This window comes from Manis javanica, chromosome 1 (assembly GCF_040802235.1).
Source record: "Manis javanica isolate MJ-LG chromosome 1, MJ_LKY, whole genome shotgun sequence".
In the NCBI taxonomy this organism is placed as follows: Eukaryota; Metazoa; Chordata; class Mammalia; order Pholidota; family Manidae; genus Manis; species Manis javanica.
In genome coordinates, this window is record NC_133156.1 from 111,103,839 (window position 1) to 111,131,440 (window position 27,602).

General features: G+C 37.2%; 1 protein-coding gene and 1 long non-coding RNA gene across 3 annotated transcripts in view; one reads left to right on the plus strand and one right to left on the minus strand.

Moving 5' to 3' along the window:
• LOC140849426 (uncharacterized) overlaps positions 1 to 23,640 on the plus strand; it is a 50,180-nt gene extending 26,540 nt beyond the window's left edge. Inside the window, exon 2 of the long non-coding RNA XR_012131186.1 lies at positions 20,753 to 23,640. This is a non-coding gene — a long non-coding RNA (uncharacterized lncRNA). The remainder of the gene's footprint in view (positions 1 to 20,752) is intronic.
• NDUFS4 (NADH:ubiquinone oxidoreductase subunit S4) overlaps positions 23,454 to 27,602 on the minus strand; it is a 108,673-nt gene continuing 104,524 nt past the window's right edge. The window contains exon 5 of one of the 2 annotated variants that reach the window (XM_037022089.2): positions 23,454 to 23,669. In XM_037022089.2, coding sequence (XP_036877984.1) covers positions 23,566 to 23,669 — 104 coding nt within the window. In that variant the 3' untranslated portion in view covers positions 23,454 to 23,565. The other variant, XM_037022090.2, reaches the window with a different exon arrangement.

Here is a 27,602-nt window from a genome sequence, read left to right on the forward strand (position 1 = left end):
TGTGATTCCATACATTTTTAAGATTATTCTGTTTCTGTGAAAAATGTCATTGGTATTTTGATAGGGATTGCATTGACTCTGTAGATTGCTTTGGGTAGTATGGACATTTTAGCAATATTAATTCTTCCAGTCCATGAGCCTGGAATACATTAACATTTATTTGTATCTTCTTCAATTTCATCAGTGTCTTATAGTTTCAGTATAGAGGTCTTTGACCTCCTTGGCTAAATTAATTCCTAGGCATTTTTTTTCTTTTTGGGAGTAAGTATAAATGGGATTATTTTCTTAATTTTCTTTTTCTTGATCACATCTTATACCTCTGTCTTGTGTGGATAGAGACCCATTTTGGACAGATCCAGGATCATTTGGTTCCTTTATTTTATTGGCTCTTTTCACTCTGTATGTTATTCCAAGTGTGTTACTCCCCAGCTGTCCTTTCTACCTTTCCCTAGTCATAGTCACAGGGCAGTCATTGTCAGGAAGAGCACCTAAGTTTTAATTACATTGAAATATGCAATCACATCCAGTTGGATAATGTTCAACAAATCTCTACTATGAGTTGGCTTATCTGCACTCAAGTTTTCTGGTGGGCTCATCAGGTAAGCAGTGTCATTTAAAATAAAATGTGTTTGAAGTATATGGAAACCATCCCTGCCCTCAACATCTTCCAGACTATGCCTTGGCTTCCATGATGTATCATATGCAGTTTGGGAGTTTCAACTGATGACTTGTTGGAATAGGAACAGATTAAGCAAGGCTTCCAGAAAAACCTCTGACTTCTGTTAAAGAAGGAATCCCTTATTCCTAGTTGCCTCCTAATAGGCTGCTCTGCCTGCTTGACTGTTTAAAGATGCTTTGTGATTTGCTGCATCTCAGGGCCTCTCTGAGGCTGTGCTTCTGACCACCCTGCTCGCAGTTGCCCACTTCCTCTCCCTCCAGCAGTGACTCTGGAGTCCCGCTGTCATCCGTGCTGTACACAGCCAGACACACAGTCTCTTTGCAGCAAGATCCATCCTTTCAGTGTCGGTAGATTGGCTGCATTCCAGGACATGGGTGCACAGATACAAGAGAACAAGCTTGGGAACCAAATGCTGGCAGGAAGATGGCATTAACACAAAACCCTTCACCAGTGATCATCAAGGAAGGATGATAGGAGCATCTTCTCCGTCAAATAATGAGCTTTTAATTCTCAGTCTCTGTAAGTGCTTTGGCATCAGTGAACTTTTATTTGGCAGTGTCCTTGAACAGCACATGTTTTCTTCAAGGGCTTCTTGTTGCAGACTCAGAGCTGCTTCTATTAGCCCTGTAAGCCTGTGGCTTCTGCAAGCCGGACCCAGCCCCCATGTATTCCAGAAGCAGTGATGGTAGAACTAAGCAAGCACAAAAGTGGACACCAACAGTGAAGACAGTTAAGGGCACATGTTAACCTTCAGAGTAAGGAATGTGGGAAGCAGAGAGGAAAGATGACAGCTTAAGCCATCCTAGCCTGTCTGTCTGTCAGGACGAACTGAGAGTGATGACATTTTCTTTCTTTTCAAAACTGGCACAAGGAAATGTTTGGAGAGGAAACCACTGCCATATCACAGACCCTGGGCTGGTGAGCCATGAGCTGCAGATGAAGTAGGAGATCAAAGCCTATAATCCAGCATCCAGCAGGTGGAAGGAGGAGGGGGCATCTGGGTAGTAGAGGACAGGAATGATGAACAGGACAGGGAATGGCGAGACACATGTAATTGATATTTGTCAGTTTCTGGCTACCTAGTACATGAACCTTTCTGTATTTGCAAAATTTCCTTCCCAACAGTTGGAAGCCCCCTTTACTAGCCCTCCTTACAGCTACAATTTGGGCATGTGACCTAGGGTGGGTCCCTCAGATGCATTATCACCACCTTTGAGCAGAAAGTCAGAAGCACAAAGCAGCAGAAGCAGGAGAGAGAGCGTTTGGGGGTGGTGGTGGTGGTGGTGGTAGTGATAGCACTAACATCCAGCTTCCTGTGCTCCGGGGGAGAGCTGGAGTCCTCACTCAGCTGGGTCTGTGCTCGTGAGGAATTGGTGACATCCTTGGTATCCTTGAAAACACTTCTTTCTCTCCTTAGGTCAGCCATAGTTTATGTTGCTTACAAAGTGAGGCCTCAGGTGAGGTGACACCAGAGCTCCACTCTCACTCCTCACCCAACATATCCACCAATGTGAATTAAATTCAGATTTACAACATCAGGCTCTTGATGCCCAGGCCTCAGCTCCAGGTCTGTTTATAGAAGCAGACAACATGAAGGCAAAGAGGAGAGAGGTGGTGCAGAAAAATGGGTGTGTGGGACACATGATCTGGGCAGGGGACAAGAGCAAGCAAGTGGCCCCATTACTCAACCCAGGGAGGGCTTGGGAAGGTTGGGGGAGGGGGCCTGTCAGATTCAGGAGGACAGGGGTGAGGCACTTAACCTCAGGAGGCCCAGACTGGTTGAATGGGCCAACAGTGGGTTAACAGAGAAAAGCAGACCACTCGTCTAAATGAAGCAAATAATGTATTGAAACCCTTCACATTGGCCATTGTAGAGAAAGGCACAACTCTAAAGAAGAATATATTCTCTTCTTCCCTCTGCTGTGGGGGCTGAAGTTGGTCACTAGAGCCCAGGGCACTAAAGCAGAAGTCATGCAGCCCTCCACTGAAAGAACCAACCCAGTTCCCTTTCAATCCAGAGCTGCCTATGCACACACACATTGGGACCTAAACAATCTAATAATGCCCAGTGGGTCTGAAGGAAGCAAATTAATTAGACATTTCTCCAACAGTACTGTATCCCAGTTGGGGTTAAAGGTCAGAAAAGTTGTCTAGGATTTTAAGGGACAAAGCGGGCAGGGTTTAGTTTGAATTGGAAACTGATTCAAATTAATGGTGCAACCTACAGGCTAGGCTACATTTTAGGGTTTGGTTTTAGGCTAGGAATAGGCATTTGGTTATCCAATAGCTTGAATCAACACTCTAGCTACCTATTCAGCCCTCCAGAATTTAGAAAAGTGGCCCAGTAATTAGGGAACACATGGCAGGGATTTATGGCTTTTCTAGAGGTGGGTAGATGAATTCAGTCATCCCTTCATCCAATCATCTACTCATTAAAATATTTATTACATGCTTTATTTGCCAAACATGGTACCTGGACCTATCTTGCTGTGATCATTGAGGTAATTCTTTTATTTAACCCATGAAATAACTCTGAGATAGGTATATTCACTGTGCCTGTTTCAAGTTAAGAAACTGCAGCAACTTGCCCAAATAGAGGATATCAAGCTGTTGCTGGTGATGTCAGTGTGTCTTTGTGGGAAATCCCCACCTCACATAGGGCAGTGAGAGTGATGGAAAAATGCTTTCCTATATACTTCTTTGACAGTCAGTAACAGTCAGGGTTGGGTTTTATGTCCTTAAAAAAACATAAAATTCTTGGACACTTCCAAAGAGGCAGCCTGGCAAGTAAAAGAGATGTGGGGTTGTGTGAAGTTTATGTATTGAATAATCTTCGCCAAACAATCTGAAGTACCAGCTCATAAGGATTTGTCAACTTAGCTTCAAACCTCAAACTGAACACATTTTCCTCCTCTCTAAATGGATGAAAACATATAAACATCTTTTGATGTTCTTAAGTGAAATAAATGATGATATGATACAGCAGATGTATAAGAGCATTTTCTTAACCTGTGAAGAGCTCCAGAAATATTTTGTGTATATTTAAAATAGCTATATAAATATATGCGGGTAGAATTTTTTTCTAAGTCAAATAACCTGAAGGATTTTAGTTGTCCATCTCCAACTTCTTGCTCCTGGAAAATGTTGACCTTTGGCTACTTTGGCTGCTTATAAATTATGTTTTACAGTGGCTTTTATTATGGTTTGGCTACACTGCCTGTTCAGTGATAGGAAGTGGTATTCTTATTGGAACTAATGTAAATTATGGCTCTAGAACCATCAAAATGCACTCCTATTTCTTTCCACATACTTCTTCCTATAGGAGAGAAGGGAATGGGAAACCCACCTGCAGTTCACAGCTTTGGATACTGGGATTTCCTCTCCAAAAGAGAGAAGTAGCCCCAGTGACTGAGTATTTGGCCCATTTTATTCTACTTCCTGTCTGATTCCCTGCCACTTAGGAATGCCGGTCAACGGATTTGGGACCAGAAATACTTTTCTTTATATTATCTTCACATTTTCAGAGCACAACTTTTATTTGATATTTTCCCCTATTTTGCTATTTGGAATTGTAATATTTTGATCAGTCCTTCAAAGTGAACCTGGTTGAGTTTTCGTGGTTCGTAAAAGAAGCTCGTATTCAAAATATCATGTATTTCCTATAGGCCACAGATAAAACCAGCACCACTAATTTTAGGTAAAATGCCGGTATGATTTTTTAAATTAACTTTTAATTTGGGGACAATTTTAGATTTATAGAAAAGTTGCAAAGATGATATAGAATTTGTATGCCCTCCTCCTAATGTTAACATCTTACATAACTATGGTTCATATATATATATATATATATATATATATATATATATATTTTTTTTTTGAGAGGGCATCTCTCATATTTATTGATCAAATGGTTGTTAACAACAATAAAATTCTGTATAGGGGAGTCAACGCTCAATGCACAATCATTAATCCATCTCAAGCCTAATTCTCGTCAGTCTCCAATCTTCTGAAGCATAACGAACAAGTTCTTACATGGTGAACAAATTCTTACATAGTGAATAAGTTCTTACATGGTGAACAGTACAAGGGCAGTCATCACAGAAACTTTCGGTTTTGATCATGCATTATGAACTATGAACATTCAGGTCAAATATGAATATTCATTTGATTTTTATACTTGATTTATATGTGGATCCCACATTTCTCCCTTTATTATTATTATTATTACTTTTATTTTTAATAAAATGCTGAAGTGGTAGGTAGATGCAAGATAAAGGTAGAAAACATAGTTTAGTGTTGTAAGAGAGCAAATGTAGATGATCAGGTGTGTGCCTGTAGACTATGTGTTAATCCAAGCTAGACAAGGGCATTAAAACATCCACGGATGCAGAAGATTTCTCTAAAAATAGGGGTGGGGGGTGAGGTTCTAAGCCTCACCACTGTTGATCCAAAATTTCTCACCTGATGGCCCCCCTGCGACTGTGTCTGTCTTAGGTTGTTCCTCCCTTGAGGAATCTTACCTGTCTCTGGCTAACCAGTCATCTTCCAGGGCCATACAAGGAGATGTAAAGTTGGTAAGTGAGAAAGAAGCCATATTGTTTGAAAAGGTTAGCTTTTTACTTCTTTGCAGATTTATGCCCTGTGGCTTCAATGCTCAGCATTTGCCTTGAGGTATCTTTACCACTTGGAGGAATTATGATACTCGGTAAATTCGATATGAGGCACGAATTCTATTTAAGGGTTGTAATTAGGAAGGAAGAAGAAAAGCTATAGAGGTAGCAGACGGAAGAAAACATGGCAGGATTGATTATTTCTTTGACATATCTTCTTGTAGAGTAACTTAAGCATGTATAGGTTTTAAACTACTAACTAAATTGCGCACACACATTAACATAATAGGAATACAGTTACATAATCAAACAGATCTATAATTACCAGCCATCTCCAGTGAAGCCAAGAAAACCAGTTAGGCACACTAGGCATTTGTGAAAATTTGTCTATGATATGATGGATATTGTCCAACTGTACTTGAACAGTCTGAGAAATCAGACAAATTAAAACAACCCATTCCTGGGAACTGTTCACATCCCATGTTCTCTTAACCATAGATAGTCTGTAGTCGTAAGATTTTGGAGCACTACAACTTGCACTTCTCCTAATTCTTGGTTGAGTTCCAACAGTATAGATCCAGTCAAATTTGTTGTTTTACTGTATGCACAGGCCAGCTTAGATATCTCCTTCTTCATTCCAATGGCAAGTCCAGGAAATGGTGGGATGGATGCAGCTACAACTGCAGCATCGCCTGGATCTTCGTGGAGGTTTTTTGATGATCATCTTCTGGTATGAGTCTTCCAGAGAGTGCTGATGTTGGAAGTTGTTCTTCATATCGTATCGTAGTTCATTTTCTGGATAGACAAATTAGGCTTTGATCTTCTGTATAAACACAAACAGGCCCTTTGCCCACACTTTGATATGCCTTTATACCATTGTGTAGAACTCATTGGAGGTCACCACACAGGAACTGCCTTTTTTTTTTTAAGAGACAGGAATATTATCAGAAAAGTATACCTCCATAGCCGATCATCTGACACCCTTTAAGTGATCAAAATTAGGGATATTTAAAGCATGCGTTAATCGTTGATTTACCATTAGTTTTATCCTATCAAGGAGTAATCCCCCTTTTCTCTCTTTCTTTTTTTTTTTTAAATCTTTAATCTAAACTTACATGAAGAATATTATGTTTACTAGGCTCTCCCCTATACCAGGTCCCCCCTACAAACCACTTTACAGTCACTGTCCATCAGCATAGTAAAATATTGTAGACTCACTACTTGTCTTCTCTGTGTTGTACAGCCCTCCCCTTTCTCCCTCCCCCCCCATGCATGCTAATCTTAATACCCCTTTCTTCTCCCCCACCCCCTTATCCCTACCTACCCACCCATCCTCCCCAGTCCCTTTCCCTTTGGTATCTGTTAGTCCATTTTTGGGTTCTGTAATTCCGCTGCTGTTTTGTTTCTTCAGTTTTTCCTTTGTTCTTATACTCCACAGATGACTGAAATCATTTGGTATTTCTCTTTCTCCGCTTGGCTTATTTCACTGAGCATAATACCCTCCAGGTCCATCCATGTTGCTGCAAATGGTAGGATTTGCCCTCTTCTTATGGCTGAGTAGTATTCCATTGTGTGTATGTACCACATCTTCTTTATCCATTCATCTACCGATGGACATTTAGGTTGCTTCCAATTCTTGGCTATTGTAAATAGTACTGCAATAAAAATAGGGGTGCATCTGTCTTTCTCAGACTTGATTGCTGTGTTCTTAGGGTAAATTCCTAGGAGTGGAATTCCTCGGTCAAATGGTAGGTCTGTTTTGAGCATTTTGATGAACCTCCATACTGCTTTCCACAAGGGTTGAACTAATTTACATTCCCACCAGCAGTGTAGGAGGGTGCCCCTTTCTCCACAGCCTCAGCAACATTTGTTGTTGTTTGTCTTTTGAATGGCAGCCATCCTTACTGGTGTGAGGTGATATCTCATTGTAGTTTTAATTTGCATTTCTCTGATAATTAGCAATGTGGAGCATCTTTTCATGTGTCTGTTGGCCATCTGAATTTCTTCTTTGGAGAACTGTCTGTTCAGTTCCTCTGCCCATTTTTTAATTGGATTATTTGGTTTTTGTTTCTTGAGGCATGTGAGCTCTTTATATATTCTGGACATCAAGCCTTTATCGGATCTGTCATTTACAAATATATTCTCCCATACTGTAGGGTTCCTTTTTGTTCTATTGATGGTGTCTTTCACTGTACAGAAGCTTTTCAGCTTAATATAGTCCCACTTGTTCATTTTTGCTGTTGTTTTCCTTGCCCGGGGAGATATGTTCAAGAAGAGGTCACTCATGTTTATGCCTAAAAGGTTTTTGCCTATGTTTTTTTCTAAGAATTTTATGGTTTCATGACTTACATTCAGGTCTTTGATCCATTTTGAATTTACTTTTGTGTATGGGGTTAGACAGTGGTCCAGTTTCATTCTCCTACATGTAGCTGTCCAGTTTTGCCAGCACCATCTGTTGAAGAGACTGTCATTTTGCCATTGTATGTCCATGGCTCCTTTATCAAATATTAATTGACCATATATGTCTGGGTTAATGTCTGGATTCTCTAGTCTGTTCCATTGGTCTGTGGCTCTATTCTTGTGCCAGTACCAAATTGTCTTGATTAGTATGGCTTTGTAGTAGAGCTTGAAGTTGGGGAGTGAGATCCCCCCCTACTTTATTCTTCTTTCTCAGGATTGCTTTGGCTATTCGGGGTCTTTGGTGTTTCCATATGAATTTTTGAATTATTTGTTCCAGTTCATTGAAGAATGTTGCTGGTAATTTGATAGGGATTGCATCGAATCTGTATATTGCTTTGGGCAGGATGGCCATTTTGACGATATTAATTCTTCCTAGCCATGAGCATGGGATGAGTTTCCATCTGTTAGTGTCCCCTTTAATTTCTCTTAAGAGTGACTTGTAGTTTTCAGAGTATAAGTCTTTCACTTCTTTGGTTAGGTTTATTCCTAGGTATTTTATTCTTTTTGATGCAGTTGTGAATGGAACTGTTTTCCTGATTTCTCTTTCTATTGGTTCATTGTTAGTGTATAGGAAAGCTACAGATTTCTGTGTGTTAATTTTGTATCCTGCAACTTTGCTGTATTCTGATATCAGATCTAGTAGTTTTGGAGTGGAGTCTTTAGGGTTTTTTTATGTACAATATCATATCATCTGCAAATAGTGACAGTTTGACTTCTTCTTTACCAATCTGGATTCCTTGTATTTCTTTGTTTTGTCTGATTGCCGTGGCTAGGACCTCCAGTACTATGTTAAATAACAGTGGGGAGAGTGGGCATCCCTGTCTGGTTCCCGATCTCAGAGGAAATGCTTTCAGCTTCTCGCTGTTCAGTATAATGCTGGCTGTGGGTTTATCATATATGACCTTTATTATGTTGAGGTACTTGCCCTCTATTCCCATTTTGCTGAGAGTTTTTATCATGAATGGATATTGAATTTTGTCACATGCTTTTTCAGCATCTATGGAGATGATCATGTGATTTTTGTATTTCTTTTTGTTGATGTGGTGGATGATGTTGATGGATTTTCGAATGTTGTACCATCCTTGCATCCCTGGGATGAATCCCACTTGGTCATGGTGTATGATCCTTTTGATATACTGTTGAATTCTGTTTGCTAATGTTTTATTGAGTATTTTTGCATCTACATTCATCAGGGATATTGGTCTGTAATTTTCTTTTTTGGTGGGGTCTTTGCCTGGTTTTGGTATTAGGGTGATGTTGGCTTCATAGAATGAGTTTGGGAGTATTCCCTCCTCTACTATTTTTTGGAAAACTTTAAGGAAAATGGGTATTATGTCTTCTCTGTGTGTCTGATAAAATTCTGAGGTAAATCCATCCGGCCCCAGGGTTTTGTTCTTGGGTTGTTTTTTGATTACCATTTCAATTTCTTGCTTGTAATTGGTTTGTTTAACTTTTGTGTTTCTTCCTTGGTCAGTCTTGGGAGGTTGTATTTTTCTAGGAAGTTGTCCATTTCTACTGGGTTTTCCAGCTTGTTGGCATATAGGTTTTCATAGTACTCTTTAATAATTCTTTGTATTTCTGTGGAGTCTGTCGTGATTTTTCTATTCTTGTTTCTGATTCTGTTGATTTGTGTTGATTCTCTTTTTCTCTTAATAAGTTGGGCTAGAGGCTTATCTATTTTGTTTATTTTCTCAAAGAACCAGCTCTTGGTTTCGTTGATTTTTGCTGTTGTTTTATTCTTCTCAATTTTATTTATTTCTTCTCTGGTCTTTATTATGTCCCTCTCTCTGCTGACTTTAGGCCTCATTTGTTCTTCTTTTTCCCATTTTGATAATTGTGACATTAGACTATTCATTTGGGATTGTTCTTCCTTCTTTAAATATGCCTGAATTGCTACATACTTTCCTCTTAAGACTGCTTTTGCTGCATCCCACAGAAGTTGGGGCTTTGTGTTGTTGTTGTAATTTGTTTCCATATATTCCTTGATCTCTATTTTGATTTGTTCATTGATCCATTGATTGTTTAGAAGCATGTTGTTAAGCCTCCATGTGTTTGTGAGCCTTTTTGTTTTCTTTGCAGAATTTATTTCTAGTTTTATACCTTTGTGGTCTGAAAAACTGGTTGGTAGAATTTCAATATTTTGGAATTTACTGAGGCTCTTTTTGTGGGCTAGTATGTGGTCTATTCTGGAGAATGTTCCATGTGCACTTGAGAAGAATGTATATCCTGTTGCTTTTGGATGTAGAGTTCTATAGATGTCTATTAGGTCCATCTGTTCTAGTGTGTTGCTTAGTGCCTCTGTGTCCTTACTTATTTTCTGCCCGGTGGATCTATCCTTTGGGGTAAGTGGTGTGTTGAAGTCTCCTAAGATGAATGCATTGCAGTCTGTTTCCCTCTTTAGTTCTGTTAGTAATTGTTTCACATATGCTGGTGCTCCTGTGTTGGGTACATATATATTTAGAATGGTTGTATCCTCTTGTTGGACTGAGCCCTTTATCATTATGTAGTGTCCTTCTTTATCTCTTGTTACTTTCTTTGTTTTGAAGTCTATTTCGTCTGATATTAGTACTGCAAGCCCTGCTTTCTTCTCACTGTTGTTTGCCTGAAATATGTTTTTCCATCCCTTGACTTTTAGTCTGTGCATGTCTTTGGGTTTGAGGTGAGTTTCTTGTAAGCAGCATATAGATGGGTCTTGCTTTTTTATCCATTCTATTACTCTGTGTCTTTTGATTGGTGGATTAAGTCCATTTACATTTAGGGTGGCTATTGAGAGATATGTACTTATTGCCATTGCAGGCTTTAAATTCATGGTTACCAAAGGTTCAAGGTTAGCCTTTGTAGTGTCTTACTGCCTAACTCAGCTCACTTATTGAGCTGTCATATACACTGTCTGGAGATTCTTTTCTTCTCTCCCTTTTTATTCCTCCTCCTCCATTCTTCATATGTTGTGTGTTTTGTTCTGTGCTCTTTTTAGGAGTGCTCCCATCTAGAGCAGTCCTTGTAAGATGCCCTATAGAGGTGGTTTGTGGGAAGCAAATTCCCTCAGCTTTTGCTTGTCTGGGAATTGTTTAATCCCGCCATCATATTTAAATGATAGTCATGCTGGATACAGTATCGTTGGTTCAAGGCCCTTCTGTTTCATTGCATTAAATATACCATGCCATTCTCTCCTGGCCTGTAGGGTTTTTGTCGAGAAGTCTGATGTTAGCCTGATGGGTTTTCCTTTATAGGTGACCTTTTTCTCTCTAGCTGCCTTTAAAACTCTTTCCTTGTCCTTGATCCTTGCCATTTTAATTATTATGTGTCTTGGTGTTGTCCTCCTTGGATCCTTTCTGTTGGGGGTTCTGTGTATTTCCGTGGTCTGTTCGATTATTTCCTCCCCCAGTTTGGGGAAATTTTCAGCAATTATTTCTTCAAAGAGACTTTCTATCACTTTTCCTCTCTCTTCTTCTTCTGGTACCCCTATAATATGGATATTGTTCCTTTTGGTTTGGTCACATATTTCTCTTAGTATTGTTTCATTCCTGGAGATCCTTTTATCTCTCTCTATGTCAGCTTCTATACATTTCTGTTCTCTGGTTTCTGTTCCTTCAATGGCCTCTTGCATCTTATCCATTCTGCTTATAAATCCTTCCAGGGTTTGTTTCACTTCTGTGATCTCCTTCCTAACATCTGTGATCTCCCTCTGGACTTCATTCCATTGCTCTTGCATTTTTCTCTGCATCTCTGTCAGCATGTTCATGATTTTTATTTTAAATTCTTTTTCAGGAAGACTGGTTAGGTCTGTCTCCTTCTCAGGTGTTGTCTCTGTGATCTTTGTCTGCCTGTAGTTTTGCCTTTTCATGGTGATAGAGATAGTTTGCAGAGCTGGTACGAGTGACAGCTGGAAGAGCTTTCCTTCTTGTTGGTTTTTGGCCTTCCTCTCCTGGGACAATAGCGACCTCTAGTGGCTTGTGCTGGGCAGCTGTGTGCAGACAGGGCTTCTGCTTCCTGCCCGGCTGCTATGGAGTTTATCTCAGCTTTTGCTGTGGGTGTGGCCTGGCTCGGGCTGCTGCTCCAAAATGGTGGAGCCCTGTTGGAGGGGGAGTGGCCGGGAGGCTATTTATCTCTGTAAGGGGCCTCTGTGCTCTCTGCTGCCCAGGGGGTTAGAGTGCCCAGAGATCCCCAGATTCCCTGCCTCTGGACTAAGTGTCGTGCCCTGCCCCTTTAAGACTTCCAAAAAGCACTCTCCAAACCAAAACAACAACAGCAACAACAAAAAAAAACAAAAGCAAAAGCAAAAAATTAAATAAATAATTTAAAAAAAAAAAAGAAAAATGCATGATTTTCTTTGACCTCAGCTGCTGTTCTCAGGCACCTGCTCACCGGTCTTGCTTCCCTGTTTCCCTAGTATCAGGGTCCCTGTCCCTTTAAGACTTCCAAAAAGCACTCACAAAAAAAAAAAAAAAGAGGGAAAAAAAAGGCCGCTCCCATTTCTTTGTTCTCTGGTGTTGGCCTCAGGCACCCCCTCACCAGTCCTGCTGCCCTGTTTCCCTAGTATCCAGGACCCCACGCATGCACTGTGTCTGCGCTCTGGTCTGGATGGCTGGGGCTGGGTGCTCAGCAGTCCTGGGCTCCTTGTCCCTCCCTGCTGACTCCTCTCCACCCGCCGGGAGCTGGGGGGAGGGGCGCTTGGGTACCGCCAGGCCGGGGCTTGTATCTTATCCCCTTCGCGAGGAGCTGGGTTCTCACAGGTGTGGATGTGGTCTGGATGTTGTCCTGTGTCCTCTGGTCTCTATTTTAGGAAGAGTTGTCTTTGTTATATTTTCATAGATAAATGTGGTTTTGAGAGGAGATTTCTGTGGCTCTACTCACGCCGCCATCTTGGCTCCGCCTGGTTCATATTTTGAAATTAAGAAACTGACATTGATATATTGCTCTTAATTAAACTACAGATTTTACTGAGATTTCAATGGTTTCTCCACTAATGTCTGTGTCTTAGTATGTTTGGTCTTAGTATAAAAGAATACCATACATTGGGCAGCTTATGAACCATAGATACATACTTCTTATTGTTCTGGAGGCTGGGAAGTCTAAGATTGAGGTGCCAGCAGATTTGGTGTCTAGTGAGACTTGCTGCTTGGATGGCCATCTTCTCATTATAATCTCACGTGGTGGAATGGAGGACAGAGCTCTCTGGAATCTCATTTATAAGGGTACCTAATCACTCTCAAAGGCTCCACTTGCAAATACCATCACATCGTGTATTAGGTTTCAATGTATAAATTTTGGGGGGACACAGATATTCAGTCTATAGAAGTTTGATTCTAGTTCTAAGGTCTAGTCAAGATGCCACATTGTATTAAGCTCAGATTTTAAAAGCCTCCTTTATCTGCCTATTGCTTTTTTCATTTCTGATTATGTTTGTTTAAACTTCTTCTTATCAACAGTGCCAGAGGGGTGTGTATGTGTGTGTGTGGAGAGATAGAATTCTCCTTAATTCTGTAATTCAAATATATTAGACTTTATTCATTTTTTTGCCTACTTGATTTATCAGTTTCTGAGAAAGATATACTAAATTTTGCACAATGATCACAGATTCATTGTTCTTTAAATTGTATTTCTTTATGTATTTTAAGGCTATGTTGTTAGGGGCATACTGGTTCAATTCTTGGTGAATTATTCCCTTCACAATATCAACAGTTTTCCTCATAATGTAGTGAATGGACCCTTGAAGCAGGTTACCTGAGTTCAAATCTGTTTTATGACTTAGTAGTCCTCTAAGCCTCAGTTTTCTCATCTGAGAAATTGAGATAATAATGTGCCCATGTCTTTGATTTGTGTATCAGTTCAGTAAGAAAAGCACTTAGAATATCTGTTGTGTAGAAAGTACTAGCTATAACAATATTAAAAAGCATTTTTCCCTAAAATATATTTCATTTGATGTTAATATTGCCATTCCAGATTTCTTCCCAAAATTTGCATTCGATTAGTACATCTTTTTCCATCCTCCTATTTTCTATATGTTGGTATATATAAGTTTTAGCTGTACTTCTTGGGTACAGCATCCAGGTGGACTTTATTTCTTCTATTCCATGTGATAACCTCTGACTTAAAGATAGCAAATTTATTCTCTATATTTATTAAAATTACTGATGTGGTTGATTTATTTTTTAATGTTTCTTTTATATATATGTACATATGTGTGCATATATGTGTGTGTATCTGCTTTTCTCCTTTCTTACTGCAATTGGATTAAGTTTTTCTTATTCTGCCTTTTCTCTTTCTGCTGGTTTGGAATTAATCCTTCTATTCATACAATATTGTTTAGTTTTTAAAATGCGTATTTGTCTTACCAACGTCTATGTTAATATCACTACCCTCTTCCTAAAAATTAAACTCTACCAATCCTCACATTGTTGTCTAATACAGTAGATGCACCATGTTTTCAGCTCTCCAAAATTAGTCCTTATTATTATTGTTTGTATGTTTCTAGAAATTTATCCATTTCTCCTAGGTTTTCCAATGTGTTGGCATATAATTGTTCATAGTTATCTCATGAGCCTTTAGTTCTGTGGTATCAGCTATGACATCTCTATCTTTTCTGATTTTGAGTCTTTTTTTTTTTTTTTTGGAGAGTCTAAATAAAGGTTTGTATTTATCTTTTCAAAGAACCAGCTCTTAGTTTCATTGATCTTTTCTATTCTTTTTTGTCTCTCTTTCATTCATTCCAACTCTGATCTGTATTTCCTTTCCTTTTACTAATTTTAGGCTTGTGTTCTCTTTCTAGTTCCTTGAGTTATAAAGTTAGGTTTTTTCTTGAGATATTTCTTATTTCTAGATATGGGGAATTATTGCTATGAATTTCCCTCTTAGAACTGCTTTTGGTATATTTTGATTCTGTTTTTATTTACCTCAGGGTATTTCTTTATTTATCTTTTGATTTATTCTTTGACCAACTGATTGTTCAGTAGCATGTTGTTTAATCTCCACATATTTGTGAAATTTTCAGGTTTTCTTTTTGTAATTGATTTTTTTCATACCGTCATGGTCAGAAAAGATGCTTGATATGATTTCAATCTTTTAAAATTTATTAAGGCTTGTTTTTGTGGCTAACATATGATCTATCCTGGAGAATGTTTCATTTGCACCTGAGAATAATGTGTTTTCTGTTGCTTTGGATGGAATGCTCTGTATATTTCTGCTAAATCCACGTGGTCTAACATGTTGTGTAATGCTGATGTTTCTTTTCTGATTTTCAGTCTGGATGATCTATCCATTGATGTCAGTGGAGTATTAAATGGCCAACCATTATTGTATTGCTTTCTATTTCTCCCTTTGTGTCTGCTAATATTTGCTTTATAAATTTAGGTGCTCCTATGTTGAGTCCATAAATATTTATAAATGTTCTGTCCTCTTTTTGATTGGCCCCTTTATCATTGTGTAATGTTGTCTCTTATTTTGGTGTTTGTTTAAAAATTTATTTTATATGATGTTAGTATAGCTTCTCCAGCTTTCTTTTGGTCCCAGTTGCACAGAATACCTTTCTATCTCTTCACTTTCAGTCTGTGTTTTTATATCTGAAATGAGTTGTCTTGTAGGCAGCATATGGATGGATTGTATTTTATTTTTTTATCCATTCAGCTGCTGTATGTCTTTTTACTGGTGAATTTAGTCCATTTACATTTAAAGTAATTCTTGACAAGTATGTACTTACTATCATTTTATTTTGTTTTCTGGCTGTTTTGTACTTCTGTTTCTTGTTCTCTTCTTTTGTACTTTGGTGACTTTAGTGATATGCTTATATTCCTTTCTCTATCTTTTGTGCATCTACTGTAGCTTTTTGCTTTACAGTTACCATAAGGCTTTTATATAATAACAACTTATTACAGCCTGTTTTAGGTCGATAACAACTTAAGCTCGAACACATTATAAAGATCTAATTTTTATTTTCCCTCCCTCATTTTTTGAATGTCACATTTTATATTTGTCTTGTCTGTTCCTTAACTAATTATTGTAGTTATAGCTATTTTTACTTTTGTCTTTAAACCTTAATACTCGCTATGATTAATCCACCACCTTTACTACATCTTTTACCAGTGAGATTTATACTTTCGTGTTTTCCTGTTACTAATTAGTGCCCTTTGTTTCAGCTTGAGTAAGTCCCTTTAACATTTCTTGTAAAGCTGGTTTAATGGTGAACACTTAGATTTCATCTGGAAAACTCTTTCTCTCTCATTCAATTCTGAATGACAACTTTGCTAGGTACAGTATTCCTGGTTGGAAGTTTTTCTTACTTTCAGCATTATGAATATATCACACCACTTCCTTTTGGCCTGCAAGGTTTCTGCTTAAAAATATGCTGATTGTTTTATAGGGGTATCCTTGTACATAACAAGTTGTTTTTCTCCTGTTGTTTTTAAGATTCTCTCTTTGTCTTTAACTTTTGAGATTTTAAGTATAATGTGCCTTGGTGTGGTTCTCTTCGGGCTCATTTTGTTGTAACTCTCTGTGCTTCCTGGATCTGGATGTCTGTCTCCTTCCCCAGGTTAGGGAAAATTTCAGCCACTCTTCAAATAACTTTTCTCTCTTCTCCTTCTGGGACCCCTATAATGCAAATGTTGGTCTGTTTGATGTTATACTTTAAGTCCCTTAAGCTATCTTTTTTTTTTTTTCATTCTTTTTCTTTTGGCTGTGCTGCTTGGATGAGTTTCACTGCCTTGTCTTTGAGGTCACTGATCCTTTCTGCTGATTCATCTAGTCTGTGGTTGAACCTCTCTGGTATATTTTTCAGTTCATTTATTTTCAACTTTATGACGTATTTGGTGCTTTCTTATTCCTCTTTGTTGAAGGTCTTACTGTGTTCATCCATCCCTCTTCCAAGTTCAGTGAACGTATTTATGACCATTATTTTGAACTCTATCTGGTAAATCACTTATCTCCACTTCATTAAGGAGATTTTTCTGTTTTGTTTTGCTCTTGTGTGTGTATCAGATTCTTGTTTCTTCATTTTCCTTGACTGTCTGTTTTGGTTTGTGTGTATTAGATAAAGCAGTCATTTCTCCCAGTTTTGGAGTAGACTTGTGTAGGAAATGAACATCATCATTCAGCCCTGCCCTGGCTCTTGGTTTTCTCTCAAACCTTCATGGCTGTCCTATTTTATTTTTAATGGAGCAGTATTTAAATAATCTATTTAAGAATCCATTCCTAACACAGGCCCAGTACCCAGGCAGTAGGATGCTGCCACCTTGATTTCAAAGGGTCCAGTGGAGTTGTCTGGGTGGGGCCACCTGGTAAAGCTCTGGGGTCCTGACCTCCACCTCATGGAGAACTGCAGCATGGGCACAGGCATAGCAATACCCCTCTGCAAGGGGAAAACAGCCACCCCAGTGGGTCTGGAATGTAGAACCTCCAACCCAATGGGCCAAGAGGGTGGAACAGCAAACCAAAGATTATTCTTGAGCCTTAAGGTTTAAGGTTTAAGGTTGTTTGCCTTGTTAGATTTTGGACTTACTTAGGACCTATATGCCTTTTCATCTTTCCTATTTCTCCCTCTTGAAATGAAATATCTGTCCTATGCCTGTCCCACAACTATATTTTGGAAGCTTATAATTTGGTTTCACATGTTCACAGCACAGCTGGATTTTGGAAGCATATAATTTGGTTTCACAGATTCACAGCTGCATTTATCTCAGGATGAATCATATCTTGAGTCTCACCCATATCTGATTTAGATATTAGATGAGACTTTGGAATTTAAATTTTAGAGTTGGTGCTGAAACAAGTTAAGACTTTCAGAGGTATTAGGGTGGATTTAATATATTTTGCATACAAGAAGGACATCAATTTTGGGGGGTCCAGTGGTAGAATGTTATGGGTTGAATGTGTTTCCCCAGATTCATGTGTTGAAATCCTAAACCTTAAGTGAAGGTATTGGAAGTGGAGCCTTCGGGTGATTAGGTTATGAGTTGTCATGAATGGGATTAAACCTTTATAAAAGATCTCAGAGAACTGTCTTATCCTTTCTGCTATATGAGGACCCAGCAAAGATGGAGGTGTGTGAACTAGGAAATGCCCACCCCCGTCAGAAGCCAACTATCCTGGCACCCTCCAAAATTGTGAGAAACAATTGTTTATTGTTTATAAGCCATCTAATCTGTGGTAGTCCATCATAGCAGCCTAAATTGACAAAGACCAGAATGTATAATACAAACCCCTGGTATCAATTAATCAGAGACAGTACAATGCAACCATTCATGAATTTTGTAACTGTAAAGAAAACCAAAAAATGATGTTCATCCAGATGAGGTGACTGTTTAAAATTATAAGATAAACAATTTCCCTCATGTACACGTACTTTATCATTTTAAGAATCATAAAATTTTCAAACTCAAACTCCTAAAACTTTCAGGAGCCAATAATTATGTATTGATACTGAAAAATAGCAGACATTACATTGTAACATTATTGTTCACCATTTTCTCTAGATATAGAGATTTCATTTAAGAGTATATCTGAGTTGGATATTAACAATAAAATTATGCCTTATCACCTTTTATGTATCTATTGTTCCAACTGCTTATCCATAAAACCATTAAGTATATACAAAGATCAGCTAAGTCTTGTTTATTCTCAATTATAAACATAAGTTTAAAAGTTAAAACTGTAATCTCATTTTACCTAAGTCCTACTCATATCTGTAGGCACCCTGCTTTATCTTTCACATTATGATTAAGGTTAAAAAATTACTTAACTAGAACAGGAACACATATATTTAACCTAATGAATGGCCATAAATAATATTTAATGAATGATGTGAATTCTCATGAAGGAGAGCGCCCAACATTTTCTAAGTATTTACTGAGTGCTTATTTATTCAATATCATTTGATAAGGACACTAAAGTGCAGAGAGGTCAAGTAAGAGCTCAGTCTAAGGGTTGTCTGCTTTTGGTTCTTCTCCAAAGGGGATACTAAATCTGATCATTTTATTTATTTACTTATCAAATTGATTACTTATTTACTTTAAACCTTTCTTTTCTCAACCACGGCTAACTTCATCAGAGTGAGGTCAAAATGGGCATGACTGTTCAAGGGAACTATCCAAAAATTGAGTAAGAGGTCTCATTGCGATACAAGATTGGTTTTGTGAACTTGTATGTTACTCCCTGTTTCATAAATTTGAAACCAATTGTCTCTGAACAAACTTGACAGATGACAGTTTATTAAAGACATGGTTCTGGGACACTTTTTATGATTCCATTTGCCATGTTTGGGATTACGTGGGTGAGCTCTAAAAGTAGTCCCAAGTGTCCTTGTAAGAGAGGCAGAGGGAAATTTGATCTGATGAGAAGGTAGTGGGATGACTAAAGCAAGATGTTACTGGCTTTGAAAACACAGGAAGGGGTTACAAGCCAAGGAAGGCAAAGAATGCAGCTCTAGAATCTGGAGAAGACAAGGAAATAGATTCTCCCCTTGATGCTCTGCAACAAGTGCCCTGCCAACACCTTGATTTTGGCCCAGTAAAACTGATTTTAGAACCTGACCTCCAAAACTATAGAATAAATGCACCAAGGTGACCAAAGAAACTTTTTAAGTCACCAAATTTGTGGGAAGTTGTCATTGCACCCACAAGAAACTAATCCAAAGACTAAACAGCCTTATATTTACTAGCAGAATGACTTTTATGAAATTGTACCCTATTTTACTCAAATTCCAATTGTCATATTCTAGTAATCTTGTTCCTAAGCACATAGCAAACTATAAATAGGTGATAGCCTCTGAGATCAATGAAAACCCTTTTCATTTAAAAAATCTTTTATTGGCCTCCTCTATTCCTTATTTTCCACCTCATAGCAAAAAATACTTTCCCTATAGGATAGTTCTTGACCTCTCCTCTCTCCCCCTAATAAACTTGTACTTGTTACTCTGTTCATTGCATAGCTTTATTATTGTAGAGCTAATGCTCCTGGCCTGCTAAGCTCCAGACCCCGCATTTCCAATGGTCTGCCATGCATTTTCAACTGGGTAGCTCATTGGCATCTTACATTTAATGTAACTGGAAATGAATTCTTCCCATGCATAGATTTATAAACAGAAAACCTAATCACACCAGAAAATGAATGCTTCAGTCCAGTAAGATACGTTGAGTTGTTTTACACAATAATGGGAAACTAAAGAAGTATCTCTTTTTTTTTTTTTTTTGGTGTTTGCAGATGTCAATTTTGAGTAATATTTCTTCACTTTGCCTTGTTTCACATGGACCATGCTAGTCATGGTGCAAATGACTGTAGGAATGGAAAATCTGATTTTTAGACTATTCTGTATGTGAATTCTAACACTATGATCTTCTCAAACAACTATCAAAACCTTAGTTGTTTTTCTATTTATCCTTTTAAACCATACTGCATGCTCACAGATTATATACATCATAAAGTGTTGCTCTGACACCACATTGAAGTTATTTTTAAGTCAGTTTTTACTGGAGCATAATTTACATACACTAAGATGTACCAATTTTAAGTGTAGAACTGATATGGAGCACTTTTTAAGGTATAAGGAAAAAAACAGTGAGGTACAAAAGATTACATACAGTATGCTTCCTATTATGTAAGGAAGGAAAAACATGAATATATATATTTGCCTATGTTTGCAAAATGAAACATAGGAAGGGTAAATCAGGGTAACCAAATGGAATTGGTTAAACTATAATGGGTAGGTGAAAATGGGACCTCTTACATATAACTTTTAAGTACACTTTTGACTTTTGAATCAGTTTAAAATTTTACATATTTATTTAAAAAATGGGAGTAAATCAACAAGAAAGAAAACCCTATAGATCAACACAAAAAATCTGTAGTGAAAATTAATAACATAAAGAATTCAAGTAAAATGGGGGACAGCACTCTACCTTCTCTAAATTTTTTTCTCAAGATTGAAAGAATTGTGAAGAAACCTTGAACTTTACCCTGCAGTTTGTTATTGGTGGTATTAGTGATTTTTGAAACCATTTTGTGTATATTGTAGGACCCAGGACCCAGGATTATCACTGTGAAAGAAGAGTGATAAAATATGAAATGTGGGAGGAGGTGCAGAACTACTACTGGACTTTAATTGGAGGTTATCCTGATTGTAAAATGTGTGTGTATGAACTATCTACTACATGGGTCTATGTAGCACCTTAGTCTTGGTATCTAAATATTTCCCACTAAAAAGAAACAGAGATCCTTAGGAATGACTGATTCCAAGGAGGGACTGTAAAAGGTAAAACTAAAATATATTGTTCCAGAAATCAAGGAAGTGCTAAAAAATGGATGAAGATGTGCCAAAGTAGAAGCCAGCTTACAGGGGCTTCCAATGGCCAAATCTGGGACATTTGAGTATAAGGACAATAACGAATACTGAATAAAAAAGAATCCACAAATCCAGTTATTAACAACAAACTGGTGGAACCAAATAGTAAATGGAGAATTGACAGTAGAAAATCACAATTTGATATCTACAATGTAATACTTAATTCAAGGTTAATAAAATGTAGTTAGGAAACAGGATCTATGCAATCTTAAGGTATCAACCCATAGATGATTATGTAACCACAAAAGACAAAAAAATATTTGTGATGGAATAATGTGGCCTGTACCAGCTTAACCAAGTGATTAAACAGTATCACCAGTAACTGGACAGTGATTTTACATGCCTCCAAAAGTGTTTGAGAAGAACATAAAGTCATGAATTACTGGTGATTAATAATTAATTATTGAGAGAAATCCCAACTGTAGAATATTCTCTGAAATGATTAGTCTGGATTCCTCAAAAATAACCCATGTCATGGAAGAAACAAAAAAGAAGGGAAACTTTTCAAGATTAAGGGAAATTAAATTTAATGCATGATTATTGATTAAATCCTGGGTTTTAAAATATCAGTATAAAGAACAATGTTGGAGCAACTTGGCAAAACCTGAATGTGGACTACACATCAGATTTAAACTATCAACCGTCAAAATGATTTATTTTACTGTGGCAATGTAACTGAGGTATATAGAAGAATAATGTTATTTTTCTGAAGAGACACATCTCAAAGTATTTAGAGATCATATCATGATGTTTGCACCTTACTTTTAAATGAAGGTTCGGGGGAGGACAGGGAGGAAAAATATATGTGACAAAATATTAAACAGTAAATTTAAGTGAAGGTATAGGAATGTTTGTTTTCAACCTTTATTTTTTTAAAGGGAATATTCTAGTGTTAAGAAAAACTTTAAAAATACAATCAGTGACCTTTAGATAAGGAGAAAACCTATAAAGTTATAATATATTATTATTATTATCATGTACCATTGTTGGCAGGCTGTGTTCACAAAATCGGCATCATGTGCTTCCTACAATAATTGAATCTCCTGGACTTATTCTTGTTAAACTGACAACTGGAGACACTGAAGTGCTCATCAGGTTCTCAGAGTTGCCATTCCAGGGGTTTCCTCAGCTTGGATCTGCTCCCAACCAAGGCTCAAAGCACAGATGTACTCATTTCTGGATTTATGGGTCATCAATTAAATCACATTTCAGAATCAATTTTTTTTCAGTGTTGTGATTCAGTCTTCACTGCCCTTGTGTGTTTGATATTTATTTTCAAAAGAAACCCACTGTAGTAACTGTACAACTATTCCCCAGTTTTTGAGAATTTATGGGACATTATTTTAACATTATTTAAGATGAAGCAATTGTTTTCTTTAAAAAAATCTTGAGTCTTAAAATTTTTTAAATCCATTTAAAAATAACTGATTTGTTTTATTTGTTGGCCTAGGTTAATGTGCTTATTAGTGTTTTTATGAAATAATGTTATTGTGAGACAATGTATTTTTGAAACATCAAAGAATATATTAGAAATCTAAAGAAATCATCTGTAACTAATTCTATTTCTTTATAACTAAAGAGTGTGGAGACAGACAGACATGGATTCAAGTCCCTGCTGTGGCACTTAGGACTTGTGAGATTCTGAGCAGGTTATTTATTCCTTTCAAGCCTTGATTTATATCTTTGCAAAATGGGGAAATTAATAGTGCCTAGCTAATAGAATTACTATGAAGATTAGTATACAAAGTGTTTACTGAAGAGCCTGATAAGATTAGGTGCATGGTAACTCATACTGGATGACTCCAGTGATTAACACATAACAAAAGCATGTATCTACTTTTATTTTCTAAAAATAACAGCAAACACTAAAAATCTCCAAACATGAACTGATTTTCATTTTCTGTGAGTCTTTCAATTCCTAAGAATATAAAATCTTCACCTGAAACTCTCACAATCATGAGTGTGGATTTGCAGACAGAGTTTAGTAGGGAACACAATTCATTCAGGCTCAAAGAAACTTAGAGAATACAAACTTCTAATTAAAGAAGAGAACTTCAGTAAATTTGAGATTTGGGTTTATCAGATTACAATGTAATCATGGATTTTTTCTAAGTATGATAAAAGAATTTCCAAAACAGCATTTTAACAATAATGTCTGGTAGTTTATAAACACTACTAACTTGAGAATGGCTATAAAAAGCAAGCGTAAAACTTCAATGTTGCAGCTGATTTCAAGCATTCCTTTTAACAGATTTTAAGTACCAAAATCTCCTAGAGGTATGATCACTTCAAATCTCCCCTTTATACAGGATATTGTAATATGTTCAATTTGAGACATCAAAAAACATTTAAAATAGACACCACAAAATGTATCTGTAGTTTAAAGGTCAAATTTATTAAGAGACTAAGAGCTGTATTATACATGGCCTATAAATACTGCACAGCTGACTTATTCACAATCACGCAGAGATCTAGTCAGTGCCAACCTATTTGGTGGATACTCTTGTTCTTTTGTTCCAAGAAAAGTTTAAGCCATAAGATTTGTACTTGGGTTTTGGAACCTTTCTCTCTTCAACATCATAGCTCCATCCTAGAAAACAAGAACAAAACCCCACAGGAACAGAATTAAAGAGGATACCTGAACAACACAGCAATCAGAAACTTTCATGAATTTAATGTTGATCTACCATCAGGAGTAAATGTCACATCTGAAATATAGTAATGCATTGCCTTATAATCCTGTGTGACAAGAGGGTCCAAAATATTGCCTGAAGATTATTTACCATATCTCAAAGATGTAATCATGATTTGATTTCTCCTTGTTCAGTATTCCCCAATTACTGATGGTATGTATTATATAAAATTTGCCATTCCTCTCTACACGGTTATGTATATAACTTCTTTAATAACTGCAATGAGGAGTATGAATAATATAACCAGTCTTATTGTTTTCTAAAAGCTGGTGACTTTATAACAGTTTGGAGCTCACTTGAAACAACACAGAAAAACATGTACATACTTATTTATATAAATCACAGAGGTGGAGCAGACGATTCAAAATTACTTGGTTTAGCACCTTGAACTTTGACAGGCTACTGATTAAACTTGAAGACTTTTTCAACATTGGTTTCACAGGTGTACTCATTAACAGTACAAACTCTTAGGCCTGACCAAAGGCTTATTGGATTAGAATCTCTGGTGGATGCCTGGGAATCTGCACTTTCAGTATTCATCACTGGAGATTTTTATGCATAGAAGTTTGAGAACCACTGGTATAAACTGTCTATTCTGAGAGTTTGTCTTTTCTCCAAAGCCCTTCTCAGTGTTTCATAATTTTGAAAGCTGGATTTATGTATGTCTCTGTCTTCTGCTTTAAATCCAGTTCTTCTAAGACATTGAGAACAACTAACTCAACATCCTCTTCACTGAAAACATATTTGTCACCTAGTCCAAGCAACCTCTGTAACTTTCTTCTTCATAAGGTCCATTTTCCATCCCTGTAATTTATCCTCCTCTCCCAGGACTTTCTTCAAATTAACTCACCTTGAAACATTTAATTTATGGCTGAATCATGCAGTCATTCATGTATGAAATGTCCATGTCCAAACTGAATATTACAGTCTAATGAGTAAGATTCTTGATCTTCTGAGTTGTTGTAAGTTCTAGTGCCTCTTGGTGACTACAGTATTTGCTGCCACAAGGTAAACATTTCAATAGAGCTCCTTAGTTAGAATTCAATTTTGCCACAGAGTAAAGCCAATGCAACTCAAGTCATCAAAGTATATTGCTATCATTGCTTATTTCAGTGTCCAAAAAGGGAAAATAATAATCTCACTGCTAGAACTCTTCAAAGAAAGTCCATTTGCTATAAGAAAATGGATAAGGAGGAAAGCAAATGAAACAAATGGTTTAAAAATACAAATGAAACACCAGAATCCAGGAGAGAAAATATTGATTCAATTCACTTGCTTAACATAACCTTACTTTCACAGAAAAAAAAAAGTGCCTTTAATGGTAGGAAAGTAGTCTCCTACCCATTAAAACAAAACAAAAATCACAAAGCTTTATCTTACTTTAAAAGGACCTGAACTTCATTAACAAGTAGTTATTTGAATTTCAAAAAGTTTGCTGAAAGGCCTAAGAATAGTAGATACTTCACACATTGTCATGAGGATTAAACAAACCAATTGGGTGCTTAGAAAACACTTGGCAGTTAACCATCACTGAACTCTATGAGAAAGGTACTTTTCTAAAACTCCTATATGAATATTATTTCCTTTTTGTAACTAAGGAAATTGAGGCACAGAGTGGTTAGGAAACTAGCACAAGGTCATTCAGCTAGGAAGCAGGCAGAATTTCAGGGCTGAACACAGCCTGACTATGGAGCCTGTGCCTCAACTATACTGTCTCTTGTGGCTTATGTGCACTTGATAAATGTTAAGCTACTATTTCTCCCCCAGATTTGACTTGCAACTTCCTAACAACACATCTTCCACATGAAGTAAAGTATCAGTGTATGTAAAATTTCCATCACATCAGAAAATCTTAATTACATTTTAATTTGTGAAGCTTTTGTTCTAGTTATTATATAAAGGGTTTTCATAAGCAAATTAATACTGTGAAGTGAACACGATAACTTTAACAAAAACTCAACTTCCTACATTAATCAGCAAGTGATGCTGATAATTATTTAAAAAATCAACTCAACAGAGCAGATATAAAAATAATATTTACTGAGCACTTGCTATCATTTAATAAACATTGACTGCCTACCTTGTGTCAGGACTTGTAAGAAAACAGAGGTAAAGCAGTAAACTAGACAAAAAAAATTCCCAGACTTTTCCAACTTGGGGAAGAGAAATTAATAAGTAAATGCATAGTATATTAGTACATAGTATAGTAATACCTCAGATCAAAAGTACTTATTATATGCTAACGAATACTAAGGAGAAAACATTTTAAAGAGGGTAGACAGGAAATCCTCCCTTCTTGAGAAGGTCACATCTGAGTGAAGACCTGAAGGTGGTCTGAGTTAGTAGTGGGGATGTCTGGGAGAGGACACTGCAGGCAAAGAAAACAGAAGTACAATGGCCCTGAGGCAGGACTCTCCTTGGTATTCCATGTTTTAGGTCTTGTGCTAAGTATTAAATGTATTTTTATTGAGTTTTAAAATAGAGTTCAAAGGCTGCTTGGCTTATGAGGTAGGCATTATATATACCCCAATTTTATATTTGATTATGAGGAAAAATAAAGCATAGAGAAGATAAACAAACAGCTTAAAGGCACATTGGCTAATTAAGTGGCAAAGCCAGGACTTTAACCCAGGCTGACTTTAAAGCTATGCACCTAACCAACCCAAATAAAACTGCATTTCTTTGAAAATATCCTGTAATTGCTGTTTTTATTCATTTTCCTGTCCTTTCAGTCTGTATAATTCAGTCTTTTCAACACACTCACCAAAAGAAAAGTTACAATTTTAAGAATCGCTGAGAAGTAAATACATGTCCCTCATATGTGTCCTTCCCAAACACACTACCCCACAAGTTGTGGAGAAAGGAAATGGTTTCTAGGGTAGATTCTATGTCTGGTTATGACTGCTGGTAAGTTACCCAAGGCCTTCATGATTTTTTCCTGCCAAAATTTGGGTGAGAGAATCTATGTTCCCTCCTCACTCCGCCTCCCAGCACGCTCTCTCCCACCCAGTAGAGAGTTCATGAGAGGAACTGAAAAAGAAATGAGAAAGCACTTGGAAATATTTAGGAACTAGTATTATACACAAAACCTGATAATCACTCTCTCATTTACACAGTTTGTCTTTCAACCACCACAAAGAAATTTATTATTTTTAAACTGGATCAGAATGCAGGCATAGCTCTGTTATCTGTTCTGTTCATGGAGTCTCAAAATGCTGTCAGGGTCACCACAATGTGAGAAGACAGAGGTTTTGTACAAATAGAAGAACTGGTTTGGGTTTTCTCCTGGTAACTAAGCAGTGACCTGGCTCTTGGGAATTGTGAGTCAGATTACAGCTGCTGTTGATGGTGATAAGAACGATAAATACAAGTATCATTATTAGGGACAGGAATGTGGATGGGCAAAGCAAACACATTTGTTTGTGAAAACAAACAAAACACACATTTGCTAAAATTATCCATCACTATATTACTACTCTACCACAGCCACTAGTGATTGTTGGGATCCTTTCCCTCACATTTTTCTGTGGAAAACTGTTCCCGAGGGTGCACAAGCAATTGTGCTTCTCTAAGTAAAAGCAAAGAAGGATATGTGGAAGTCTAATGACAATTCACAAGAGACTGAAATCAGATCATAATCTACACAGATCACCTTTTGGATTTTCTATCCATCATTAAGAAAACTCCTCTTCTCTGTAGGACTGATGTTATAATGAAAATGTGATCTCTTTTGGAACTCTTAATCTGGCCACATTTCCAAGCATCCCTATCCAAAGTGTTTGCACCTTTAAGTGCCATGAACAAACTCACTGGTCCCACTACACTTCACA